The 16,489-nt window shown below is 37.7% G+C and overlaps 1 protein-coding gene across 2 annotated transcripts; it reads right to left on the bottom strand.

The window, feature by feature from the left end:
* Window positions 1-1,325: 1,325 nt before the first annotated feature.
* Window positions 1,326-15,529, bottom strand: stxbp2 (syntaxin binding protein 2). Of its 2 annotated transcripts, none has more exons than XM_042504801.2 (19): window positions 15,420-15,529; window positions 11,992-12,041; window positions 11,836-11,917; window positions 11,412-11,488; window positions 11,225-11,300; window positions 10,867-10,970; window positions 10,278-10,426; window positions 10,107-10,191; window positions 8,278-8,408; window positions 8,042-8,149; window positions 7,782-7,839; window positions 7,617-7,682; window positions 7,189-7,269; window positions 4,679-4,820; window positions 3,912-4,018; window positions 3,738-3,836; window positions 3,560-3,645; window positions 2,065-2,222; window positions 1,326-1,963 (listed from the first exon to the last, which is right to left on the bottom strand). In XM_042504801.2, exons 1-19 carry the CDS (start codon window positions 15,454-15,456, stop codon window positions 1,884-1,886), a joined length of 1,776 nt encoding a protein of 591 aa, XP_042360735.1. In that variant the 5' UTR covers window positions 15,457-15,529; the 3' UTR covers window positions 1,326-1,883. The 2 variants fall into 2 exon arrangements, with proteins under 2 accessions (XP_042360735.1, XP_042360734.1); XM_042504800.2 differs by having other exon boundaries at window positions 2,065-2,225; window positions 15,420-15,527.
* Window positions 15,530-16,489: the final 960 nt, after the last annotated feature.

Raw genomic sequence — 16,489 nt, 5'->3', positions numbered from 1 at the left:
TGTACTGGATATGGCTCGGTGGAAGGCTTTTAAATAGAGTTAAGTCCCAAGTATTAACCCATTACCATTAAGACCAGAGCCAGGGCCTCGATCGTAATATTTCCATCTGTAATCCCAGATGAAAACATAATCCTCAGCATGGAGAAGGATCATCTTTTTCACTGGTAGGTGAACATATTCTCCCTTCTGACCCATCGCTGTACTTAGAGTTCATGTTTGCATTTTCAAGCGCCCTCATTGTATACGGTGTGAGGAGGCAAATGCCCAGGTTGTGACACCGAGATGAACAAAATGGCAACTGTTGCTATAAACAAGGTTAAACTCAAAACCTATATATAAAAGCACTTAAAAATAAAGTATGATATGACACAGCTACTGGTGAACAAGGTCATGAGGTAAATGGCATTGTACTCACAACATAGATTAATAAATAATGAAAAATAATAATATACGAATTAGTCAAAGCTGCAAACATTTCAAGCCATAAGTAGGATGGAATATTTCTGCATACACCGATCATGTCACAATTGGCACTAGGTGACTCCTGTGTGTCTGCGTGAGTGTGATTTATGTTTTGTTTGATTTTTTTGGTTTGTCAGTTAAGATGTTAAATAATGTCAAGTAAAGTGTTTTTACATTATGATGACGTAGTGAAGGTGGCTTAAAAATAACAAGGCATCACTTCATCATTACATCATATTAGACATTTATGAGATTTTTTTTGACATATTCAAATATGAATTCTTGAGTTATGGTCAAATGCATGTTTTGTAAGATCACAGTGATCTTTGGGCACCAAATTCCAATCATTTCATCTTAAACTTTAGGTGGATGTTAGTGCCAAATTTGAGGGGTTTCTCTTGAGGGGTTCTTAAGATATCACTTTCATGACAACGAGCTGGATAAATAGACATATAACCCTAAAACATCAGCGAGCAAAGAGGAAAAAGAAAATTCACTTGACCACAATGCAACATGCAACAACTTTGAGTATACACTCTTGAAGTCAAGTATATTGGGAGACCATGTACGAGGTGGTTGAAATAGCTCAAATATGTCAAAAGATCTGAGCAATTACCTTAAATAATTCTGAGCATGTGCAGTTGGATTGGTTTTATGCCGGTTGGAAGTGCTCTAGAGCACAATGTACAGGACACAATTTAAAGTGAATATCATGTTTCTTTTATTACTCATTTTAAACACACACACACACACACACACACACACACACACACACACACACACACACACACACACACACACACACACACACACACACACACACACACACACACACACACACAAAAAAAGAAACACCCACCACATTTGCTCCCAGAAATATATTAAAGTATTTGGTAAATGTGCAAGAGTTCATAAGACAGCAGTTGAGACATTTTGAGATGGATTTTCCAAGACAATAAAGAAAAAGGTACCTGGAGGGGGAAAAAAGTTTTACACACTTATATATGATACAAACTTCTACTTACTGATATACATCTTCATTAGACTTAGTAATATTTTTGGTGTGAGATGATCCACTTCTTTCGGAATGACAATTTTTTTGAGTACAAAATCAGGGAAATCACATATAGTAACAAAAATAAGAATTTGAATGAGAATAGTAAAATAATCTATTATATTAACGTCTAATTAAATATTTTAATACAGTTTCAATCACAGCAGTATACAGAACCCAATTCACAACAAACACTAAAAATGGCCGTTCTAAAACAAAATAAAGAATCACAAATGTTTCCTTCCATGTCTACATCTAAGATTACTCTTCATGTGTCATTTCAGATGTTGTGACAGAAGACCAGAAACCTATTGTCTCAAATGAAAGACTAAATCCTTATCCAAACGTTCTCTTCCCCGTCAAGTGTCTAACAATCAGGATTAGGAACTTGGTCCAGACTTTTCAGGTCATTAAGGAAGCTGGTTGGAGTCAGGATGTGAGAAGACCCTGTCAATGAGACAGTGATATTTAGTTTAAAATAAAAGGCAAAACCCCTTATAGCTGTATTTTAGGAAAAAAGCATGGCCTCCTCAAGATTGATTGCTTACCAATCAGCACTTCCCATTTCCCATCAGTGGCTCGGGTAACTTCGTAGGCCGAGCGCATCTCTGAATGTGACACCCCACCAATCACAAATATAATGAGCCGAGGGCCGGAGCGATATTCTGTTGGAGATTTATTTTTGTGCCAGTGTCCAAAACGTGCACTGCTGTAAAACACAGAGTTTAAAGGGACAGTTGAGCCAAAAATCACAACGACATATTTTCCTCTAACATGTAGTGCTAATTATCAATCTAGATTGTTTTGGTGTAGTGTTGAAGATATCAGCTGTAGAGATGACTGCCTTCTCACGATGATAATGGAACTAGATGGCATTCTGCAAGTGGTGCTTAAAGCGCAAAAATAATATTAAAAAAAAAAAACATTTGGAAACACAACAGCAATGTCCCAGTTACTCAGGATAATCCACAGACCTTGTTGTGCACTTTTTAATGTAGGAACTACTTTTTTTGCTACTGAACTACATACACCAGCCCAATACCTGTTTACACCTCATGCTGTCACAAGCATGAGTCTCTTGTCCATGAGTAGATGCACGTTTCCTTCTGCATGGTGATACCGTTAGCAGGTATAGCACAGTGGAAAGAAAATAGTTGCTACATAAAACTGCTCACAACAAGGTCTGTGCATTATCAAGAGTAACTGGATCATGAATTCTGGGAAGAGAAATTACTGGTGAGTTTTCAAATTTATTTTTTGGCTCTTTGAGCACCACAAGCCGAGTGCCATCTAGTGCAATTATACTGGAGAGAAGACAGACATCTCTATGACCAGTGTCTCCAACACTTTGCAGCTCACAGCAAAACAATCTAGATTTGTAAATAGCACAATAGGTTAGAGTAAAAAATACTTTTGGATTTTTGGGGTAAAGTGTCCCTTTCTGTTTATGTTGCCTTTAAATGTTATTGTAATGCTTGGCTTTCTACCTCTGCTAATCAGTTTCATAATGCTAACTGCCATGTCTGGTTTTCTATAGCCCGTCTATATTCTAGTGTTACTATTATTGACTATTCAGGTTAAATCTGCACTTTGCTAAAAAGTAAGGGATGCAAGCATTGTGCATTATGCAGATTATGAGTGAACCAGAGTCCATGAGAGTGGTTTGTATAAGCAATGTCATCATGACAGGAACTCCCTTGGGGATTATAAATTATTTAAAGCACAACTGGCTGAATTTCACCTTTTTAACTTACTTTGTCGAGAGCTTACCTCAAACTTAGTTCCAGGGATAAAAGCTTTTATTTGACTATGTTAATCTGTCTGCTACCCCTGTTAATATTTCTGCTTCAAAACAAAAAAGCAAAACAATGAGTCTTAAAAAAACTGACTGAAACAAAAAGGCACATGGTAATTTTTTCTAGTTGATATGTTTGCAAAATTTCTTACCGTTCTACCCAATATTTCTTTATATACACTGCTAACTATGATAAAGTAACAATGTATAGTTCATATATGATATTAAAAAAAGTCTCCAGCACTTACCTGACTGAAGTCGAAGTTGTGTTGATCGGAGCGGGATCAGAGATGAATGGCCACTGCTTTCTGTCCAGTTTATCCTCTATGGCATTCTGCAGCACAGACACGCAGATTGTGTAAAAAGCTGAAGACAAAACTAAGCAGGTGTGCTAGACACATCATTGAGCTCATTCGGCTTTAATACCTCCATGACGTCTTTGAGAATGGGTGTCCATCGAGACAGCTGGTACGTGCTTTCTGTGCGCTCCTTCCGGTCTGGCAGTGTTTTCCCAGCATTGCGGCCCTAAAAAACAACATGATGTATGTAACAAATACTAAAGAAATACATTTAGATTCGAGACTGCAATCATTAATTTACCCCAGCTATAATGTTACAGCCCAGGTTCTGCAAGTTGGTGATGATGTTGCTGTCGGCCTGTATGTTCGCATGCTGGATGAGCTTGGCGAGGTTCTCCTCCGCAATGCCTACATGGACAATCACAACACAAAAAGTGAACACAATCATCACATTTAATTCTCTGCAATTCAATTCATATCAAATCTTCTGGTTACGTTATCAACTATTCTTTGTGTCCCCAAAAAATTTGGTTTTAAAATGTTACAATACTTAGAGGTCCCAGTGTGTAGAATACAGGAGGATACACGGGCAGAAATGAAACGCAGAACGTCTTTTCATTACCTTAGAATGATCCATTTGCATCTACATAGGGAGCGAGTCCTCGTCCACGAAGTCTGCCATGTTGCACCACCATGTTTGTACAGTAGCTCTTAATGGACAAACCAAACACTGGCTCTAGACAGGGCCATTTGTGTTTTCATGTCAGCCACCCTTTTTTTGGGCAGCTGTGGCCCAGAAAATGGAGCGGGTCGTCCACTGATTGGATGATCAGCAGTTTGATTTCTGGCTCCTCCAGTCTGCAAGTTTAAGTGTCCTTGGGGAAGATACTTAACCCCAAACTGCTCCTGATGGTTGTAACATTGTTGTGCCAACAGTGTGACTGTGTAATGATGTTTAATGAAGTAGACGGTTGCACTTTGTATGACAGCCTTAGCCACCAGCGTTTGGAAGAATGGGCGAACATGACATGTTGTTTTATAGCTGAAACACTTGTGATTAGGGCATACCTTTTTTCTTGTGGAATATGTACAGCAGTATGATGCGGATTTTCTCGTAGGCCTCAATTTCAGTGTTGAGGAGCACCGGAACAATGCTCTTCATGACATCCTTTAGTGGCTCCCCTTCTGCATTTGTTTCCATTGCCAGGTCCTGTGGAAGACATCTGCGGTTAACTATTAACTTCAATCACCAATTACAAATCAAGTCAGCTGACAGACAACTCACAGGGCAGCTGACACGTAAGGGTGGCGTGCCTCAACATTCCCCTACAATATCTTCTCTTTCATAACTGCACTATGGTTTTAAGAGGAATACATCAGCACTTCTGCTATGATCCTTTCACTAAACTTCTTATAAGGTTAATGCTGATTTTAAACAACCTATAACCTGCTCTATTTTATAACATCAGAATATCTGTTTTTACTTTTACTGAACAAGAAGAAAAAAACTCCCTAGTCTAAAAAAATATACAAAAATAGATGTATATGTATGTAAATATGTAATTTAACATATATGTAAATAAATATAAAAGTGGAAGCGTATGGAAGCGTAAACTTCTTCCAACTGCTTTTTTTAAGTAAATATTTAACAATGCCATTCATTTTGCTTTAGTATTACTGTCATTTTATGTTATTTCCTCTTTTTTTTTTTAAACGTCCAAAATAAATAAATAAAGGTGTCCTAGATAGCAAAGTAAACCTCTACAGTTGCAATTGTAATCCATTAACTATGTTAAAAGTTATGACAAATATTGGCTACTTGGGCTTTTATACTTACATCTGGCTTTGGGATTTCCCTTTAATGCAGTCCTGGGCCCTGTGTGAGCTCCCTAAAAACCCCTGTTAAGCTTTATGATGAATTAGGACTAAGCCTTGTTTGAGCCAATCAACAACAAAACAATTTACGAGCAGCTGAAATGACAGAGTGGCTCCAAGAGCACATAAAAATACAGCACATTGTTTTCTTTATTACATTTGCACACAGACATTTGTATTGGGTTGCCCAAACAATGTCGAACATTAAAACAAACGACAGCTGACAGAGAGCTGTTGCTGTTTGGATCCCACTGTCCATCTTTGAGCCAAAATATGCCCATTGGATTAAAGAGGCAGCTTTCAGACATGCTGACAATCCATTAGTGCAGTTGAGTGATTCACTCATACAAAAAGGCCCCATTAACACTTGCATCTCATAATGCCACAACCATGCACCGCTTATCATTTCCTGTGTGCTTGCTGCTCATCAGATACAGGACTCGCTGTGGCAGACTACACCCCCCCCTCAGGGAGACAAAAGCATGTCTGGCTCATACAAACAACACAGCGGCACTAGACTGGACCGTGGCTTTATCCCTGGCTCATGTTGATGGAAGGATTTCTCCACTACTAAGTGGTGCGTGATGTGTTGTATATATATATACACATATATGTGACATAACAGCTTCTTCCACATTTCTGTAGATATATAGATGCGGATATCCTGTCCCAAGCTTCTTATGCAATATTACGATTCTCCATTAAACATCACAAGACCAGTGGCATTTCAACATACTCCAGAGCAGCTATAAATAAAGACACCATCATGCCTAGGTCACTTAATGTGTGGAGTAAGTGAGGCACGGTAATTCTACGTCTGACATCCTCTCTAAGATACTTACTGTCAGTGACTAACACACTAGGGCATTTTGTTGATCCACTGAGATATAAAAAAAAAATAAAAACTCACATGTTGTTTTGCCAACAGGGAATGGGCAGACAATTTCCAAGAATAACAAATTAAACAGTCATCTGTGGTGCTTTTCTCATCTGGGATCAAAAGATCATGTTTCTACTTTTACCTCTAAATATAAAATGTACAGGACAACTATGGCGTCACTCTTATATTTGTTGCTCTTGGGACAGACCATAAACCGATTTAACACTGCATGTCATTTATCATTTATATGCAGATGATATCCAACTCCTTCACATCTAGCGAGCCCTTTTGGGCTCCTAGATTGCCTATTAGAGACTGGAGGGCAGAAAACAATTTACAGCTCAATGCTGATCAGATGGGGGTTCTGGTTGTTGCTCCGAAAATGGTTGTACAACCTGATCATGCAAAATACTGGGCCTCTTTCCTCTGCTGCAAACTCAAACTGCATGATTTACTACTTAAGAAATATTAGTAAACTGTGATCTGTAGTTTAAACTGCTGAAGTAGATATGCCTTTATCTCATCTACAACACACAAGGCCAAACAGACAGTTGCAACATCATGTTTTGTGCTCTTAGTGTTTCACTGTTAAATGTGTGAAATGTGTGGCTTGGGTAGTCATTTCGTCTTCTATAACGTCTTTCTTGTACTGTAAACGCCCTTGTAAAGCACTTTGTGTTCAAAGTCTGAAAAGCGCTTTACAAATATGATTTACTTACTTATAAACTGTGGATGAAATGACTAGGACCTCCACAGTATATGTGGAAATGTCGATGATACTGTCAAAAAGAAGCAGATTAATTTTATTTTATTGTATACTAACCTGTTCCACTTCACAAAGCTTATCAAGAGAGGCCTTGAATTTCTTCATACAGGCTTCAGCTAGGTGCAAGTGAGTAGAGTACTGTGGATGAAAATGAGGATTTATCAATGAATTAACTGTTGTTATGGCAAAATCATATCATATATAAAACCCACAAAACATTTTTTTCAAAGCTACAGGAAAGACTAAAAACTGTGATATCAGATAGAAACTTTCGGGAGCTACTCCACTGATAATAAGTTTATAACAGTTTTTTCAAACTGTTTAATTTACTGTGAGAAGTGTCTTCTTAAAAATATGTTTAAAATCCTGACCAAGGGAAAATTTTACTGTTGTATATGGTCTATAATTTTGAATAGTTCAGAGATTACTTGCTTTACAAGAGAAACATTTTTTATCAGATGATAAAACTAATTGTTTTTGCTCACCATGCTCAGCTCCTTCTGGTACTGTGGCATCTTCTTTAACATCTGAGAGAGATCTTTTATGTTGGCCTAAAATGCAAAAACATTTTAACCACAAGATTCATCATCTTGTCACGGACATTTGTAATAGTAACTGAACCAAACTGAGTACTGCACATGAACACTCACATTGTCAGTGCACATTCTCTTGCTCTCGCAAAAGGTACGAAGAAGCTCTGTCACTTTCCTGCAACGATTGGTTTTTGAAAATGAATGGTCATCTTGTGTAGAAATACATTTAAGGACCAAAATTTTACTCTTTGTTTTGATGTTGTAAAATAAAACCAGGTCAAAGCAATGACTGAATATGTTGTGAGGGATGAAAGTGAAACCCAATCATACAGAGATACGACATGAGTGATATTCTAATGTCATCAAGACAGACTTACTTAGTGACATCAGCAATGTGCATGTGTCTGAGCTGAACCCAGAGCTCGTCATCTTCGTCCAGTAACACTTCTCTGTTATTTGAATCCCCGATGCCGGTTGTCTGATAACTTGAAAAAACAAAACAAGTAGACAGGTATAACACAACTGACTACAAAGAAACGGTATGCCCAAGACAGAGGACTGACTTGGCAAAACAAATTAACATCAGCTTTTATGTGATAAGATGTTAACTCACGTATAGATGTCCTGTTTGATATCAAGCAAGTCGTAGGCCATTGCCTGGAAGGTCAACTCATGCAGAATAGGAGAGATGGGATCAAACCCACGATCAACAATCAGTAGCTGGGACCGCGCCTTATCTGCACCCTAAAAACAATGAACATAAGTGATATCATCAAATACTAACTAAAGAGCAGACTTTGTCAACATATGTGTGACATATTAGGATTTAGACCACAATACTAATGAAATAAAAGGCCTTTCATTATGTTTTTGTGAATCAGTCATGCAGTGAAAGTCTCAGCTTTTATCTATACGAGTTCAATATTGCAGTCTGATGCAGCGCTCCAGCAAACTTGTCAAGTACAGTATAACAATAAAGGGAGTGCTTTGACAGCAGAGCATGGTAATGTGTTTCAGATGTACGGGGGCAAAAAGAGAACAGTAATACGTGCCTTTTAAGACCCATCTCAGGAGCAAGGAAATGTCAGCTAAGAAAAACAGAAAAGAAGAAGAGAAAAAGGGAAAGGTCCAGAAAAAGCACAAGAAAAACAATCAACAAGAAATAAAACCCAAAAACCAAAGAAACGTCCACAACCTGTGAAGGTGGAGAGCTGCAGAAACCCAAAGGAAGTGTATCCTCTAAAGCCAGGCTCAGACTACAGAGATTTTGGGCCGATTTACACCCGATTCACCCCTCCCGACAATCGGAGGAGAAATACGGTCGGGGACTTTGGTCAGTACCAATGCTCAGTCCAGATTATCTGGTAATTTGAGAGGTAGGGTTGCAAAAAATAAGAGAATTTCACAGTAGTATAACCGTCTGATAAAAATCATGGTTTCATACAGTACTACACTATCATTATTATCATAATCAGTCACAATGGCCTTTAAAAGAATTTTGGTTGATCAAATGCAGTGCTATAATTTGAACTTGACACCATTTTTTAAAGGAAATACATGTAAAAAGACAGTCGAAGAGGACAGGAGATGAGCGCAAAGCTGAGATCCTCTGTCTAGATGCATTTTTCCCCCTTACCTTAGATCAGCAAATGTACATGATATGATAACTGTAATTTTCATCCGACGGTATTTGGTTTAATGGCATACCGCTGCAATCCTAGTGAGAGGTTTACAGACTGCTCGCAGACTCATTCAGTCTGCCCCGATCATTTCAGACATGTCTGATATTTACAATTTAAAATTTTAAATTAATCGGATGATTATGTTTATCATCACTTCAGCACAGAGCAGCTGACAATGTTGCCAGGCAATGGTAAACACTCTAGCCCCTAAAGCTAACGTTATCAAGCCTACGGTTGTTGACAAATATTAAAACTGACATCTCACTTCCAGCTCACGCTGACCAACATGTGGACCGCATCTCCCCGACCATTTTCTCTTCCAGACTTGTTTAGACCTCCGCTTTTGTTTTTCTCACTGCAAAGCATTATTAACATCACAGCAAGTTGTCGCACAACGCCAGATTTGGTTTACATCTGCTTCCCCATGAGATCACAGGAAATGGTGCATTCATGCTTCCTCTGGCACAATAATCTTAATAATATCATGCAGTGTGTGATGGGGCATTATTTTTTAAATCTTGTGATGTGTGCGTGTTTGAGAATAGAGAGAAGAACATCTGTGAAGTTTCTCCGTATGTGCATGATGCAACCCGATTTCAGAATAGATTAGGATTTAAAAACTATGTATATTGAGTCCGGCTTTATATGGAACTGTTGGTTTGGCAGAAAAAAAAGTAGTAGCGGTGTAAGAATTCAGAATACAAGAGATCTATTAATACAGGAGAGTACATTAGAGCTGTTGGTCTAAGTAGTTCCTAACCTCTCCCATGCTCGGGTTGTCAGCTTTGTGAGCAGTAAGGCGTTGGTAGACTTCTTCAGCCAGTCTAGCATTCTCCTCTGGTCCCCTTAAAGTCAGAGATGCATAAAACTGAATCAGCAAAATCTGTGGCAAACTGATTTCAGTGTGCATTTATGTGCAAGGCTTCCATACTTGCGGTATCGGATTGCAGGGTACTCCTTGAGTGTATCGCACAGGGTCGCGATCTGCTCTGCCAGATTTTCCATCATTTTGTCTTTGTCTTCATTTGGCTTGGTGCTATAGAAGGAGTACATAGAGGTCGGATCATCCAGGGAGAATACCTGCAGGGGTGAGAGGGATTGAGGTTTGACTCAGTTTACCCGTATCATGTTCACAACAATCAAACTGCACTATGTATAGTTTTACAGCAACAATGGAAAAAATTACTGTGCGTAACAGGAAAAGTGTCGCTCATAGTGATACACCCACTGTGAAACCCACTCTGCAGCTCCCGTCAGCATTTAAGCACCTTTAAGCTCAATCTTTGCTGTTTTCTTTAACTATTTCATCAACAACGTTTTCAGTTTCGCAGGCTGCACTTAGAGTGGAAAAGCTACCTGCCCAGCACCAAATAATCCATGGACTAAATTTGTAACTAGCCGCTGAACAAAGTGGAGCATTGAGCAGCTAGCCAGATGATTTTCTCAGGAGCTGTTGGCAACCGTATAAAAGTTAATATGACCTGTGAGGCCAAAAAAATCAAGGGAAGATGATTCCCTACCTGAGACTCATACGGCAGAAAAGCAACGTTGATCTCTTTTAAGGTCTTGACGACTTTGGCGGTTCTGGATTTCCCAATCTCAGCAAAGAGACCATCAGGACAAGCTATGGAGCAAAAATACATCAATAAATTAGGAAAAGTGATAGCCTTATTTAATGATTATTTAATGATTCAATACATTATGAAACTGTGAATGTTTTAAAAATAACTTATTGATACACAAGTTTCCTCCATTGGTTTGAACACTATTCTTAAGAGAAATTAAACATGAAATTAATGATGCAAATTTGCACAGTAAATACACACACACATGCACACAAACAAACACACACACACACACACACACACACAATCTTACTATCAGTGAAGAAGATGTGTGCTGCTTTGTAAGTGAAGGCAGAGTCTTTGAAGTCGCTGATGAGAGCACGGACAGACTGTAATTGAAAACAGATATTTGTTTAAAAGATTACAAGAAAAATCGTAATGAACACCGAAGATCTTAACATTACAAGGAACCCTGAGGAACAAAAAAAACAACAGCTAACCTTCTCCACAGGTGAAATCAAATAAATGGCCTCCAAACTAGAGATGGGCTCTCTGCGTTTGTTGATGTCCTCCACAACTGTTAAAAGGAGAAAACAGAGGTCTTTTATTTCACTCTAAAGAATCTGAAATGATCAATATGCAGCTGCAAATAAAGCATTACATTATCACGATATAAAGTGATATAAAGTAATATAATGTGAATTTTTATCAAATCAGTCAGTGACCATTCATGAGATGGTGGCCAATGAAAAGATTACAACCATCCAGATATACTGAGGGGACAAGGGTGAGCAAAACAGTTTGAAGAGGCTGGCAACAGTTAAGCAACAAAACTGATGTCTGTTTGTTATAAAAAAAAGTCTAATTCCTTGTGCATATGACTGTTACATAGGATGCAAGACAATAAATTATCTGCATACTTACTGGTTACCCCCTCTGCCAAAATGTCAGACATCTTGCAACAAGAGGACAGAATTCGCATGCTCATGTGATCCACGATAAGAACCTGCCAACAAACAGGGTTATAAATTCAGAATGACAAAATCAAGGATTTCTTCAGTCTTATTAGACAAATGTTACCTTCCATTCTCCATCCTTCTTCACACTCTTGATGACTCCATTGAGGATTTCTGTAGAGGAGAAAAAGACAAAAAAGATCACATATATTACAGAGCAAAAGTTAAGTAAAGCGGATAATACATGTTGGAATTTTAGCAAAGACTCCAATACTGCAAAAATCTGGAGATGCTGTTTGTAAAACAGAAGTAACACTATAATATTTTATGTGGAAGCAATTTATCCGCTCCTAATTCTGTTAGAGAATTCCTTCACAATTCAGACAATTTATTAATGGGGAAACTCCTATCTACCATGCATGATAAAAAGTAGAATTTAATTTATTGGACACATTATAGAGTGAAAAATGCATGTGTGGAATAATAGTTGTTACAGTGTAATCATTCTAAGGAGTGAAACGTCAATTTGAAATGGTGTAACATTTGTGTTTTAAACTCTTGTAACCAGGAAGCAGGAACCCTCTTGAAACAAACCCATATTTAGCACTTCTATTTCCCAACTAAGTTGGCTGGGTGCAACTTCCTTGTGCTATGCTGTTGAGATTACAGTGTATGACAAGCAGACAAAAGCATAGTTGCATCACTGACTCAACAGGTAAAACAGCTGCGGTTTGGTACTACTGTAAAACTGAGGGTTACCTGCAGAGTTTTACTGTGCAGGTAGGCCAAAATGCCCTTATATTAAACGTCAACCTTCCAGATAAAACAGCAGAGGCATTTTTTTCACACCGTAAAAAATTATTCTGTTTAGTGTCGCTATAGCTGCTCACTCTGCACTGGGTGGCTTACCACCGCGGCTAAACAGTCCTCTCTTTAAAATAGATCTGCGGTGATATACCAGTTTTAAAATATACCTTGGCCAGTCTTTTTTTTTTTTTACTGCCAGGAAGAATATTTTACACTTTTGGATTGAGCATGCAACTCCAACAATAAAGACATACCACAATCTTAGAATGCAATGTGTTTCCAATAAATATATCTCTTGTATGCTTCTCTCCTCAGTGGATGCTTTTGGGCCTGCACTGTTATCTTCCATCTTACAAGCATTTCCTTAATTGGCTTAGCCAGTGTCTGTACACTTCCTTGAAATGAGTCTTCCTGTAACCTTACTATTTGTCTATATAGCTGAATTATTCATTTGATGCTGCCTCGTTCTTGTACCGGGTGGCTATGGATATAATGCCCACTATTTTTATTTTCTTATTCTTAGTTACTTTTGTATTTGTCATGTTATGTCTGAGTTGTTTTGTTCTGCGCTGTATATGAAAAATATGATAAATATATTATCTTAAAAGATCAGCACTTAATTATTAAGAAAAACATTATTACTCTTTACCTTCTGTTGGCAATTATTGTAAGCACTATGTTATGACTCATTTTCAAACTAATATCCGGTGTTGATGGGTTTTTTTGTTGTTTTTTTTTTCAATATTTCAGTGGATGCTGGATATATTTTTGTTTCTGGGTTAGGACTGTTGAGATAGGACAGCAAAACTGTAATCTAGCTTGTACCAATATACATTTAACAATGCATTTAACTGTCTGCCAGAATCACTTAAGACCAGCTGACAACAAATGTAAAAGCAAAAAAGTGAATTAAAAATTACAAAGACTTATTTCCATAACACATTTTAAACCACGTGAAAAAATCATTGCTGACAAATGTCTCATGTTGCAGTGTCCAAAATATCTGCATACAGGGAACTGGAAAAAATGACTACTTGGGGCTTGCAGCAATATTTTCAAGCATCTGATGTAGGACATATCACAATTGTAACTGTTTTTGCAGATTTCTCATGCCCAGCCCAATGAACTTGTTTTATCTTTAAAATCAAAAAAATGAAGGATCATATTCCAAACGCACAAAATTAAATAGGTTGTAGAACTTGTTAACAAGCCATTGTTGGTCTGATCTCTTAATCACGGGCAAGGTCAAAGTTAGTTATATTACCAGTACACACCTAAATATTTGAATCATTTTGAGTGACACTCCGCCTTTGACATAGTGAAAAAGCTGAAACAGCGCTCAAATAAATCATAATATTCTTAAAATCTTAAGGCTAAAGAAAGCATTTTATTTTGGAATCAAATCCTGTATCTGTAAAAGAGACAGGTTACTGCTGCATTTTTACTGTTTCTAGATTATGGTAGTCTATTGTACATGAATGCATCTGCACATAGCTTGCACATGCTAGATACAGCATATCAGATTTGTTACAACTTGTAAAGCCCCAACGCATCACTGTACGCTTTATTCAAGGGCTGGTTGGCCATCTTTGACCTTTTGTAGTCCGAGTCACCTGTACTTTTACTTTTTAAAGCCTTACTAGGTAAATTTTCTTCACACATTTGCAGTTTGATTGAGATCTGACTGTAGAATCAGTCAGTAATTTCATAATTTATTGAATCTTGCTGTCTGGTAACAGTGCATGGACTGAGCTCTGCTAGTCTCACTTTGACCAGCCTTCAAAAAACACTTGAAATGAAGAGAACTGGTGCCTCTGCCTGATTTTAAAGCTCTCATATACACAAGGGTTCCTGCATGTCATTGTGCATAGGTGTTTTAATATCTTTACATGTTACTGTATATCTTTTAGGTGCTTTATGTTTCATTGAAGTGGTTGTTGTCTAAAACTTTTCTTTTGCTGCTGTCTTGTTCAGATCTCCCTTGAAAAAGGAAGTGTTGATCTAAAGGGAACTTACCTGGTTAAACATGTGTTTAAAAAAAAGATAAATTAAAAATACGTTAAGCCAACGTACCAACTTAATCATTTAAATCCAATACATAATAATACATTAAATGACCATCACATAACGCCGCAATGACCCAATGTATTAATTATTGACTATTACATCTAAAGGTAGGTAGGTATAAAGAAATACTTTGAAAGCAATATTGATTTTTATAACGTCATTGAAACAATAATCACTTACTGAACGAGACAAGACACCTAACTTGATGATAAAATAACAGCATAAAAAAAACGTTTTGTAACAAACGATGTGATCTTATTTAGATTATTTATTTGTACTGTGTAATTGTTTACAGCGTGACTGTTCCGGCTGACTTCCTTTTAGGTTAGCCAGCTAACGTTAGCCTGTAACTTGGATTGTCATAACATTTCCAGACACTTCTCTTTTTTAAAAAAAAATCCGCGAGTTTCACAACACAGTTTACCCTCAGCAAAAGTTGCTACCGAAATATTCAACACAATAATACCACTTTTAGCCATGACTTAGTAAGCATTTAGGAAATGTTAGCATTTTAAATGAAACAGGAAGAAACAATTGGTGGACCAACGTCTCCAGCGGTGTTCAGTGACCTTAAATTCATCGAGCTACAACAAGATAAATTCGACCAAACTACGCGTGTTTTTTCATTTTTAATAAACTTCTGAACGCAGTTGACGATACAGAAAATGTGTCACTTACTTTCTCCAACTACGGCTTTCAGCCCACTCGGTGCCATCTTGACAGTAGGTAGCTTGCTGCTCGGTCACTTCCTTGTTGTTAAAGCGTGTGTTTCCAGCACACAGCGTTTCATAGCCAACACCGCCCCCTGCTGTCTGATACTAGTATCGCGAGAACACGTCTCGTGCGTTTTCCACATTTTTGTGTTGTAAACATACAGCCTGTGGTTGGAACAAAGGAAAAATATGTGAAAAATCAGTTAGGGACTGTTAGTTATTTATGAGAGGGGTGGGGGGTTGTAAAACAAAGAAGTAACAGTACATATTGTACTTGTAGTACTGATCATAGTGATGATGGGTGCCTTTCCTGATGTTGCATTAACTGTGACTGTCATGACCTGTAAATTATACACTGTAAATGGATTACAGTATTAGGAGCTGTTTGTCATAAATAATGCTTGCCGAACTTTTATTGGCTCTATGTAGTTATGGTGGACACTTATTAATCTGCTCCTGAGAAGCTTGATTGTGCACAGGTGCAAGTCACCCTGTGTACAGATTAATGTCAACTGTTCTATGTTTCTGTGTCATATTGTTTGTGCTTTATGTGTTTTTTTAATTATGTCTTGCTACAACACAAATTGTGCTCCGGGACAAATAATAAAATTGAATTGAATTGAGGTCATGTCATATATCTTTAAGCACTAGGGGACTTTGGGTTTTTTGGTTAGGGGAAGGACATTCAGCCTTGTATGGTACTTGTTGTTTTTTTTCCTCTTCTCTTTATCATCAGTGATGGATGCCTGAAAGACACACTTAAGTAAAGGTACAGATATCTCACCAGAAAATGATTTTGATAGAAGTTAAAGTCACCTATTAGTGAGAATTTAAGAACTATAAAGTTAATTTCTTCATAATATGTACTACCTTAAAAATGGAGCCTAGTGCCAAAGGCTCGGGGTATATGAAAAAAAAACCTCAAACGTCTCTGATAAAAAATATACAGTCCCTTAAGCTACATTAATGCTAAAGTGTGTGTCCCGAGGCCTTTTGTAAAGATTAACCTTAACTAGTTACTGTAGTCGTTTTAGG

This window comes from Plectropomus leopardus, chromosome 18 (genome assembly GCF_026936395.1).
Source record: "Plectropomus leopardus strain MGB_pleo_1.0 chromosome 18, ASM2693639v1, whole genome shotgun sequence".
Taxonomy (NCBI): Eukaryota; Metazoa; Chordata; class Actinopteri; order Perciformes; family Serranidae; genus Plectropomus; species Plectropomus leopardus.
Note: the sequence above shows the minus strand (reverse complement) of the source record. Positions and strands in the feature narration are given on the sequence as shown.